Genomic DNA, 11806 nt, shown 5'->3' with positions numbered 1-11806 from the left:
ACTTTATGAGTATATTGTTTACTGTTCATTTTTATTGTACTTTTGTTTATTATCTATTTCACTTGCTTTGGCAATGTAAATATATGTTTCCCATGCCAATAAAGCCCTTTAATTGAAAGAGAGTTAACTTTTTTGACAAAGTTCCCATGCCTTGAATGTGGGCATAGATAGGTACATTTACATTTTAGTCATTTAGCAGACACTCTTATCCAGAGCAACTTACAGTTAGTGAGTACATACATTTTTCATACTGGCCCCCCGTGGGAATCGAACCCACAACCCTTGCGTTGCAAGCGCCATGCTCTACCAACTGAGCTACAGGAGGTACATCTGGCCAGTGGCCAGTAGTGCCCCAAGCTCTCTGCCATCACAATCACTGTACTGTCTGAATAGTCAAAGGCGTGGTTTCCATCGAGTGATTTCTGACGTCGGAGCATGTGAGGCTTCCTTGTTTGACGCCGTCCACGTATCAGTGCCAGGAAGTTAGCGTAAGTGGTCTGTAGATTTTCCATCTGAACCGGGTGACGTTACAAAAATAAAAGTCCTCTCTGATAAATAGAAAATAGACTGTATTTCTGTAAGTCAAATATGATAAAACTGATAATACAATTATACAATTTTAATTATCCACGAATAGAAAGCTCTACTGCAGGAATATCTGCTTAAAAGGTCAGGAGGAGGCACAAAATAGTGGATATTATTCATTGCTCAAAACATGGCTTTTAATTTGAGAAGAAAAATAAACTGACATACGCTACCGGATGTAGTATCTGATTGTTCTGACTTAACACAGCTCCACGTCTCTCTCTGAACAGGAAGCAAGAAATATGTCCAAACAGGACAGGGAGAGACGTCCCTTGTTTGAGGTGGTAGCTTCGTTCTCTTAGCAGTCCTTTACATACTCCTATACTCTTCGGACGTCTTCCTTCCCGCGAAGACAATTCCTTTGGTGTAAAGGACGTACAAGTAAGTATTTTTATTAATGTATGATTTTCTGGGTGAATGACAGCTTAGCAAGAACTCAAATCAGAAGAGTTGAATGAATGTCTAGCTAACGTTACCATATCATTAAGGTTCTTGTTTACTGCCGCTATAAGCTGTATAATGGACTTCAGACAAGCATGACATAGCCGTCCAATGACATTTTATAACTGACTGATTATGCTGATGTGTCTCCTTGATGTCAGGAAATGCACAAAAAAAGGTTATGCCAGTCATATTCAGATAATGTCATTTAGTTCAATGCAACTACAGTATAATGTGGTATTAGGGACACTGGCCGTGTTCGAGAGGATCAAAACCATAATGTATCATGGGTAAATTCTGACTGATTTACTGACTGACTGATCTACAAATAATAATGAGTAGTTATTTATGATGTAAGGTTATAAATAGGTTTGTAGATCAGTCAGTCACAATTTACCCATGATACATTACGGGTTTGATCCTCTCGAACACAGCCTCTCTCTTTACTGCACCAATGTTATCTTTTCATCCTCTACATCCTGGTCGTACAGGTGCACTGAATGGTGACGTGGGACTGGGTGGGGTGGGGCACTGAAATTGAATAGTCAAACGGCATACCTCTTAAAAAATGTCTAGCTTGACAAGCCCTCCAGGTTTTATGGGTGGCTCTCTTAGACAAAAGGTAACCTGGGCTGTTCCTGAAATACTATGACAGTCTCTCATGAAAGTCAAATAAAATCAAAGTTTGTTGGTTGTGTACACAGTTTATCAGGTGTTATAGCAGGTGCAATGCTTTTGTTACTATCCTGAACAAAAATATAAATGCAACAATTTCAAAGGAATTTCATATAAGGAAATCAGTCAATTGAAATGAATAAATTAGGCCCTAATCTATGGATTTCACATGACTGGGAAGGGGTTCAACCATGGGTGGGCCTTGGAGGGCATAGGCCCACCCACTTGGCAGCCAGGCCAGGCCCAGCCAATCATAATGAGTTTTTCCCCATGAAAGGGCTTTATTACAGACAGAAATACTCCTCATCACCCACCCCCCACCCCCCCTCAGATGATCCCAAAGGTGAAGAAGCCGGATGTGGAGGTCCTGGGCTGGTGTGGTTACACGTGGTCTGCGGTTGTGAGGCCAGTTGGACGTACTGCCAAATTCTCTAAAATGACGTTGGAGGCATCTTATGGTAGAGAAATGAACATTCAATTCTCTGGCAACAGCTCTGGTGGACATTTCTGCAGTCAGCATGCCAATTGCATGCTTCCTCAAAACTTGAGACATCTGTGGCATTGTGTTGTGTGACAAAACTGCACATTTTAAAGTGGCCTTTTATTTTTCCCAGCACAAAGTGCACCTGTGTAATAATTATGCTATTTAATCAGCTTCTTGATATGCCACACCTGTCAGGTGGATAGATTATATTGGCAAAGGAGAAATGCTTTCTAACACAGATGTAAACTAATTTTTGGAAAAAAATTCAGAGAAATAAACTGTTTGTGTGTATGGACAATTTCTGAGATTTTTTATTTCAGCTCATGAAACACTTTACGTTGGGTTTATGTTTTTGTTCAGTGTAGCTCCTAACAATGCAGTAAAATGTCAAACAATTTAAATGTATGGGGGAAAATTACAAGAAATTAAGAACGGTGGGCCAAATCTGATTTAACAACCCAAATAGCACTGTAGCAGTTTGTACATTCCTATAATCACACCATGAGTTGTTCATCATAAAACATACTCCTCCGCCTTTGTTTTTCCTGCTAAGCTCTAGTCAGACATTGACCTTTAGGAATTCAATAAGGTAGATCTAAGCACATCTCTAGTATGTTGCTGTGTCCACTAATGGTGTTCTCATGTGTGTTGCTGTTGTGTGATGTGTTCTGTCTTTGTAAGGCAGGCATTCAGGATGGCACAGAAGGTCCTGGTGACTGGGGGAGGAGGCTACATAGGCAGCCACTGTGTGGTGGAACTGATTGAGGCAGGATTCTGCCCTGTGGTCATAGATAACTTCAGCAATGCTGTCCGAGGTAAGTGTCTTTAGTTTGCCCAGCGTAACTTTGAGAGTGATAGTGTCGTAAGACACGTTATCTGTTTGACAGTTACTGTTTGTTTTGGGTGACAACAGTTACAGTAAAGGTGTTTATGTGTGTGTGTGTGTGTGCATGCATGTGTGTTGATCATTGTTCCACATCCTGATGTTTTGTGGAGGAGAAGGAGATGTCCCTGAGAGCCTGCGGAGGATAGAGAAGATCCTGGACACCAGCATTGAGTTCCATGAGCTGGACCTGCTGGACCGCCCAGGCCTGGAGAAGCTTTTCAAACTGGTTAGAAACTACACTCATCCCTGCTGAACAGTGTTCCTATGCATTTGCTTTAACTAGGCCCCAGAGTTTGTCCTCTTTAGGTCATGTGGTCCGGGATAACTCCTGGCCCTATTATGAGTTTTGCTCAAGACATCACTTACCTTTGTCTTTATTAAGTGTTTACTTGTTTGTCTCTGTCTTAATGTCTTAACAGCATTCATTCAGTGCTGTAATGCATTTTGCTGGTCTGAAAGCGGTGGGTGAGTCCGTTGAGCAGCCATTGCGGTACTATCGGGTCAACCTCACTGCAACCATGAACTTGCTTGAGGTAAGTTAGAACACCTCAATCTCAGCTTGCCTTGCATTATTTGAAGTTTCCTATTCTGTAATGGCTGCTTTCCTAGAACTGCTACCTAAGTGCATGGATGCCTGTGTGTATTGATTTGATAACTTTGTAGCACTGTTCTTGTCTTTTACTTCATGACTAGCTAATAATGTTTACGTGTTGCTTGCAATAATCTCAACCAACCTTGTGATGTTAGTCTGTATGCCTAAGTGTGTGTGCTTTAGATTGCTGTCTCAACGGCTGCTGTCCGTGTGTGTGTCGTGTGTGTGTGTGCATCTGCATGTCTCCAAGGTGATGCAGACTCACGGCGTGCGCAATCTGGTCTTCAGCAGCTCAGCCACGGTGTATGGAGACCCCCAGCGGCTTCCCATAGATGAACAGCACCCTGTTGGGGGGTGCACCAACCCCTACGGCAAGACCAAGTACTTCATAGAGGAGATGATTATGGACCAGTGTAAGGCAGAGAAGGTACTGTACCTACCTACCCCAGGCTCTCTATTCATCATCACACACCCTGACCATCTGTCACATGCATCCCATGCATGATAGATGTCCTGAATAACAGTTTATATAACAATGTGTATAATGATAATAATGCCCATACTACTGCATGTATTCCCAGGACTGGAACGCAGTGCTGCTGCGGTATTTCAACCCCATCGGGGCTCACTCCTCTGGGCTCATCGGAGAAGACCCTCAGGGCATCCCCAACAACCTGCTGCCCTATGTCGCCCAGGTAACCACAAATAATGTTTATCCACCTTGAATGATGTGGTATCCCACTTAGTTATTCCTTTTCTAATTTCTGTTATTTTCACCGGAATGTAGTTTTGTACACTGAACAAAAATATAAACGCAACATGTAAAGTGTTGGTCCCATGTTTCATGAGCTGAAATAAAAAATCCCAGAAATGTTCCATACGCACAAAATGCTTATTTCTCTCAAATGTTGTGCACAAATTTGTTTACGTCCCTGTTAGTTAGCATTTCTCCTTTGCCAAGATAATCCATCCACCTGACAGGTGTGGCATATCAAGAATCTGACTAAACAGCATGACTATTACACAGGTGCACCTTGTGCTGGGGACAATAAAGGGCCACTCTAAAATGTGCAGTTTTGTCACACAACGCAATGCCACAGATGTCTCTGTTTTGAGGGAGCGTGCAATTGTCATGCTGACTGCAGGAATGTGCACCAGAGCTGTTGCCAGATAATTGAATGTTCATTTCTCTACCATAAGCCACCTCCAACATCGTTTTAGAGAATTTGGCAGTACATCCAACCGGCCTCACAACCGCAGACCACGCGTATGGCGTCGTGTTGGCGAGCGATTTGCTGATGTCAACGTTGTGAACAGAGTGCCCCATGGTGGGGTTATGGAATGGGCAGACATAAGCTACGGACAACGAACACAATTGCATTTTATCAATGGCAATTTGAATGCACAGAAATACCGTGACGAGATCCTGAGGCCCATTGTGAGGCCCATTTCTTTTAAGGTATCGGTGACCAACAGATGCATATCTGTATTCCCAGTCGTGAAATCCATAGATTAGGGCCTAATGAATTTATTTCAATTGAATGATTTCCTCATATGAACTGTAACTCAGTAAAATCTTTGAAATTGTTGCATGTTGCGTTTTATATTTTTGTTCAGTATAATTGACTTAACTTTAGGTGCTGTGGCTCTCTCTTCTCTAACCCAGGTTGCCATTGGGAGAAGAAAACACCTCAATGTGTTTGGGAACGACTACGACACTATTGATGGAACAGGTAATGATGACTGACTTTATGCTTAAAGAAAAAAAGAGGGTTGATTGACATTGATTGAAAACAGCACTGAATAGAATTCAATTAATCATAACCTTGTCTGATGGTAAGTGTCAAATCATATTTTTTTACAGAAATGCATCCAATTGTGAATAATCCTTCTTCTCTTTAGGGGTGCGAGATTACATCCATGTTGTGGATTTGGCCAAAGGACACATAGCTGCCCTCAAGAAACTGAAGGACAATTGTGGATGCAAAGTACAGGCTGGCTTACCTGACCCTACTGTTACATGTTTCATGTCTTCTGTCTTTCCTCATTCATTCATAATTGCTCTTGTCTCATCCATTGCCTTATAGAAACGTGACATTTTCCCCTTCTCTCTCTCTAGGTGTATAACTTAGGAACAGGAACTGGTTACTCTGTGCTCCAGATGGTAAAGGCTATGGAGAAGGCCTCAGGGAGAGAGGTGAGTGACTTGACCCTCTTTTAAAAACTTCAGAGCCTTCATCCATCAGTATTCCTGTATTTTATATTTATTACCTCTTAATTACAGGGAATGGAATCATTTTTAGATCTTCATGTGTAGAAAGCAGCTACCTCAAGCAATACCTGTCTGACCGCTAATTCCAGACCAAACCATTTCACATGGGGGTGGTTGTACTGTTATGATTGTCTTTGCCACAGATCATGTACCTGATTGCCCCCCGACGAGGAGGAGATGTAGCGTCCTGCTATGCTGACCCCCGTCTGGCTGAGAAAGAGCTGGGCTGGAAAGCTGACTTCGACCTGGAGAGAATGTGTAAGTACACCTTAATTGAACTACCTACCACTTACTGTAACTGTTACTCTGGGTTTATGCATCATTTGTCAACACACCACGACAGCTCCAGTCCTCAGCACAATGCACAATCCTGATTCCATAGAACAAATATTTATTCTCATAATATATAAGCCTAGCGGTTTAGAGCATTGGGTCAGTAACCGAAAGGTTGCTGGTTCGAATCCCCGAGCCGACTAGGTGAAAAACTGTCAATGTGCCCTTGAGCAGGGCATTAAACCCTAATTGCTCCTGTAAGTCGCTTTGGATAAGATAAATTGTCTTCTGCTAAATGACTAAAATGTAATAATGTCATGCCTTTGGTTATGTCTTCCAAGGTAAGGACCTGTGGCACTGGCAGTCCAAAAACCCAACTGGATTCACCAATAACGGCCCGTCTTCATGAGATATCACTCAATGCTCATCTCATTGAGTCTCTTCTTCACTTCCTTCTAAGTTACTGGGCCAAAGCAAATCATAAAGTTCCACATTTTTCTACCACATTCACCATTCACACATGAAGAGACCTTGACGAAATGAATGATTTATATTTCATAATGATTTAATATTATGTTGATTCCATACAGCTACTTTCACTAAGGCTATTCTCTAAATACCATGTCTTATCTCTGTTTGTCTTGTCATTTATATGTATTGGGGGGGAAGAGTGCTGAGGAGTATTTTTCTTGATAATACAGGAGTAATAAAGGCCTACTTCACTAATTTTGTTGATAAATTTTTATTTATGTTATTTGTATTTATTATAATTTGTTTTAAATTTAGATTTATCAGGGGCACTGCAGCACCCTCAGCACCCCTACTTCCTGCAGCTATGGGGGAGGCTATGTTTTTGAAACAAATAATCTGTTCAAAATGTGTTTCAAACAAAAATGAGGAGGATCGGGTATTTTAGGAATGTTACTATTTCAATACTTTCCCATTTCAAGCCCGAAAAAGGCGAGTATATCCTCTAAAAGGGGCACTTGTACTTTAAGTGGCTCCTTGGCCCTCGGGCGCTCAGTTAAACACCCACGTCAGCACTGCCGTTTTTTCTCGGTCTATAAACGGGTTTCGGTCTTTAGGGCTGAGCAGGAAGTGGAGCGAATGTGTACCCCGAACCAGTAAAAGAAGGAGTAAAATTGCCAAAAAAAAAAAATGGCAATGGTGACAGAGATGGGGGCGAATATAGCATATCGGGCAACGGGCGAACCAAGTCACCTGTGAGTATCGATACCTTTGTCGTGGGTAGAGCATTGGCAGAAGCAGGGAGCGCGGGTAAGCAGTCTAACCTATAGGGCGTAACCGGGTCCTGCGGACATCGTTCGCCTGAGGAAAGGCACTGGGTTCCGCAGAACGGAAATTATATCCTCGCTGCTCATAGCCTACTGAGCTCTGGAGTTTGGGCATGAAAGGGGTGATCAGTGGATCCAAAATCGGGTGTGAAGGTGATGCGGTCCATTGGCACCCGGGATATAACTATGATTCGTATTTGTTTGTGTTTGATCGATTGAAGTCTACATTAATATCTCAGTTTTACTGCAATTCCATTGTGCGGGAGCTGTAAGTGGGCGTCTCTCCTGCGCTCGCGCACAGGCACCAGCAGCTACCCGATTTTATTTCGATGCGCTGTAGTAGCCTATCATTGTTCACAGTCATTTTAAGATATGGATGCGTAGACGCTATTGAATTAAATGGTATATTGATTTATATATTTTTGGGGGAATTAGTTCGTTGATTTATTTATAGGGTATCCACTCCAACCGGGCGTTAAGTGGGCGCAGTGCTGCATGCAGCTCTTCGTGTATTCCATTTACTTGTTCCGAAATGCTGATATATTTTTTAAAACGTTATCAGCTAATTAGATATAAATAACTAGGGATAAATAAATGTCTAAACAAGAACATTTTGAAATGGTTTGATTTAAACAACCAAAACCTCCAATACATGCACAAAGCAAATATTCCCTCTCTGTGTATGAGAGAAGCACACATTCATCTAATCTTTCATTGCTGTCATTTTCTATTTGTGAAGAGTTTTCTGGTGAGCGTTCATATTCTCCTATGGGATGATTGCAGGGTTTTGTTACCCGGTTGTGTCAGTAAATCGGGTGTAGCCCCTCAGATGAAGGCACTTGATTGACGGCTGAGGCAACCACTCACAGTGCAGGTTGGGGACTAGTAGTAGTCCCGTGTAGCTCAGTTGGTAGAGCATGGCGTTTGCAACGCCAGGGTTGTGGGTTCGTTTCCCACGGGGGACCAGTATGAAAAAAAACAAATTGGAAAAAAATGTATGCACTCACTAACTGTAAGTCGCTCTGGATAAGAGCGTCTGCTAAATGACTAAAATGTAAAATGTAGTAGGCTGACTCTCTGAAGAGTTGGAACAATGACGTATATAAACCCTGGATTGACGATTCTATGTATTTTGAGAGGCTTTGAAGCCACGGGTCGGCCATATTGGCACTCCCTAGTTGGCGTAGTCCTCCATAGGAATACATTGAATTCTACAGTATTTCAATTTAATGTTCCAAAGACTTAAATACATGTAATTTTGTTCATCTTTTTTTGCTGTAGTGGGGACAGTAACATTAGTAATCTAAAAAATATAATACTTAAAGGAAGTTTTTTAAATATCGTATGAAATAGTTTTATTTGTATGTTTAGCTCACACAATATAGTTTAAAAGTATGGATTAAGGTGTCTGTAATAGAATACATGTTGCAAAAATGAATGTAGACATTAATAAATGCATTTCTATAGCTTCCAAATATTTTCTACAACGTGGGGGAGTGCCAGTGGGGGAGTGCCAAGATGGAGGCACGGTGGTTTTAACACAGCGCCCCCTATTAGTCATCTAGTGTATATATAAATTATTGAGTTGAATTGGCTCCACCTAGAAAACAAAAGGCAGTCAGTCGATGGTTACACAACAGGATGAGAATTGCACATTTTCGGGTGTATAATTATTTTCATAAATAATTCATTGAATTCACTTTCATTTCAGTTGATCTTGGTGGTGTGAATTCATGTTTGTATGTTGAATGATTTACAATCTAGATCATGTGATCAGTCTCAACAATTTCCCTCTTGTTATAATTTTTGTGTGACATTATATTCACCTGTCACATATGTCTGTTGTGTGTTGCAGACAGGCCCAGCGGTGGTACCATACAGACATCACAGCCAACCACCAGAGCTATCTGCTGAAGCAGTTGGATGATCAGAGGCGTCAGGAGCTGTTCTGTGACTGCAACGTTCTGGTGGAGGGCCAGCTTTTCAAGGCCCACCGCAATGTCCTTTTCGGCAGCAGTGGCTACTTCCGTATGCTGCTCTCCCATGGGGCCGATGACAATGCCGAACCGGTCAGCACCTCCTTCGAGGTCTTTAGCCCTGACACATTCACCGTCATCCTGGACTTCATCTACTCTGGACAGCTGGACCTGTCCAGCCACAATGTGATCGAGGTGATGTCTGCTGCCAGCTATCTGCAGATGAACAACGTCATCAGCTACTGCAAGGACTTCATCAAGTCCTCCCTGGAGATCAGTGCCAAAGAGGATGACGTCCGCTACCTCAGCTTGTCTGAGAATAGCTACCCCCAGGGGGGTAGGGAGGACAACGCCATAGACCACCAAGCAGCCGGCTCCATCAGCCCTCCCTCTGCCCTCTGGACCCATGACAGCTCCAGGCCCCAGTCCTCCAGGTACCTGGTGAAGGAGTCAGACCTGGATGCTGCAGTCCTGAAGCAGGATCTCAGCTCCCCTCAGCCCAGCCAGCAGCACAGCCCTGAGGTGGAGGTGCTGCCGAATGCAGAGGAGCCCCAGTTTGCCCGGCCTCGTGCGGAGCGCAGACGGAGAGGGGCTGGCAAGAGGAAACCCTACTGCATGCGCTCCTCAACAGATGAGGCCCTGGCCATCCAAGAGGCCCGGTCACAAACAGCACAGAAGGCAGACGAACTGTATGCCACTCTACCTACCATTGTGGGTGTTGTGGGACTCTTCAACAAAGGTGAGTGCGGTGATATTATTATTGACCCTTATTAATTATTAGGTTCTTTGGGTAAACACGGGTTCTAATTAATGTCCCCCCAATCTCCCCTTAGACCCTAACCCCTCCATGCGCTTCAAGTGCCCGTTCTGCACTCACACGGTCAAGAGGAAGGCAGACCTGAAGAGGCACCTGCGCTGTCACACTGGCGAGCGGCCGTATCCCTGCCAGGCCTGCAACAAACGCTTCACCCGCCTGGAGCACCTCCGCAGCCACTTCGAGACAGTGAGTCATCTAGGGCTAAAACATGGTGGGCAGATTTACAGGGGTAGACATTCTATTAGTGTTTTTCCTGTATAATTTCTCAATTTGTTTCCCTGATTGATGCGCTACAGATCCATCAGGCCAGGAAGCTGGTGTGCAGGAAATGTAAGCGGCAGGTGACAGAGCAGAGTGGGCGGGTGGTGTGTGAGGGCTTGCGGCGCTACCGAATGTGTACTGAGTGCATCCAGGAGACGGGCTGTGAGGATCTGCCTATCGATGGCCTGGAGGGGGCTAGCGAGGAGCCTGCCCTGCTGCTGGGGGTGGATGGGGAGGAGGAGGATGGAGACACACAGAGGAGCTGGCTGGTAAACGATGATGACGACCTGGCAGAAGACTCAGGAGCTGACCTCATCATCCAGGAAGTGGAAGACAGCGATGAGGAGCTTCAGTGAAAATGTGTGTGTGTGTGTGTGTGTGTGTGTGTGTGTGTTTGCTTGACTGGGCACTTTTGTGTATGAGTGTCTGCTATATTTCCTCAACATTTATTGTCAGTGATTATATATAAGCATCCACATTTTGAATGACTATTCATTGGAGAAAAAAGCTATGTTGAATAATACATATTTATAACTGTAAATATTAGAATTTGTAATATAATATACTGCTTTTATTCTAAACAAGATATTTTCAAGCTTGTATTTTCAGTTTAATATGAAAATAAAAAGTGTTTGATATTTAATGTACATGTTATAATGTTACCATTTTGTTTGTCAGTTTTCATATTTCTTTGTATCAAGAATATCAACACGTATTTCCAGCCAAATACTCCTCACACCTTTGATGTTAGTGAGAATTTTAAGGGATGTTAAAGGGAAGTCAATAGTGTTTATATATAAGTTTGCCAATGCCTTTCATGTTAAGTCAACTACAGTGGACAGTGTTTGCACGTTTTTGTGTTGAATTGTTTTACTCTGTTAATTGTTTACTATTAATTGTTTGTTTTTATTTAGAAATGAATTACTACACATTATTTTGACCATGATTATTATTGATGTATCATTCATGTTTATTTATTATATTTTCTACTTATTTTACACACATTAAATTTTATATTTTTAAAATAATTCCAAGTTGACTTTGTTTTATTGATTCATCAGGAAATCAAACTCAAATTGAAATAAATTATCTATGGTGGGGTCTAGGGACATATTGCGGATGTTCTTTGCTCAGAGATGGTTTATAATGTTGTAAACCATTTGAACCAAAGTCATAATAAAGGTTATGAGATAGACTAAAACATTAAAGTTAAAGACGGCTGAACTTCGCTTTCGCATTCCATTTTTCA

At 42.5% G+C, this 11806-nt stretch overlaps 2 protein-coding genes across 2 annotated transcripts; both read left to right on the top strand.

The window, feature by feature from the left end:
* The first annotated feature begins 794 nt into the window (after nucleotides 1-794).
* gale (UDP-galactose-4-epimerase) lies at nucleotides 795-6934 on the top strand. The gene is made up of 11 exons (XM_041847483.2): nucleotides 795-966; nucleotides 2867-3000; nucleotides 3182-3297; nucleotides 3491-3604; nucleotides 3914-4090; nucleotides 4245-4358; nucleotides 5330-5396; nucleotides 5566-5651; nucleotides 5783-5860; nucleotides 6079-6193; nucleotides 6550-6934. Exons 2-11 carry the CDS (start codon nucleotides 2880-2882, stop codon nucleotides 6615-6617), a joined length of 1056 nt encoding a protein of 351 aa, XP_041703417.1. The 5' UTR covers nucleotides 795-966; nucleotides 2867-2879; the 3' UTR covers nucleotides 6618-6934.
* Nucleotides 6935-7235: 301 nt separating this feature from the next.
* On the top strand, nucleotides 7236-11555 carry zbtb8a (zinc finger and BTB domain containing 8A). The gene is made up of 4 exons (XM_041847484.2): nucleotides 7236-7431; nucleotides 9359-10218; nucleotides 10313-10482; nucleotides 10593-11555. Exons 1-4 carry the CDS (start codon nucleotides 7367-7369, stop codon nucleotides 10911-10913), a joined length of 1416 nt encoding a protein of 471 aa, XP_041703418.1. The 5' UTR covers nucleotides 7236-7366; the 3' UTR covers nucleotides 10914-11555.
* The last annotated feature ends 251 nt before the right edge of the window (nucleotides 11556-11806 follow it).

The sequence above is a fragment of the Coregonus clupeaformis genome, chromosome 25 (genome assembly GCF_020615455.1).
Source record: "Coregonus clupeaformis isolate EN_2021a chromosome 25, ASM2061545v1, whole genome shotgun sequence".
Lineage (NCBI taxonomy): Eukaryota > Metazoa > Chordata > Actinopteri > Salmoniformes > Salmonidae > Coregonus > Coregonus clupeaformis.
The sequence above is the reverse complement of the archived record's forward strand: the minus strand, read 5'-3'. Positions and strand labels throughout refer to the sequence as shown.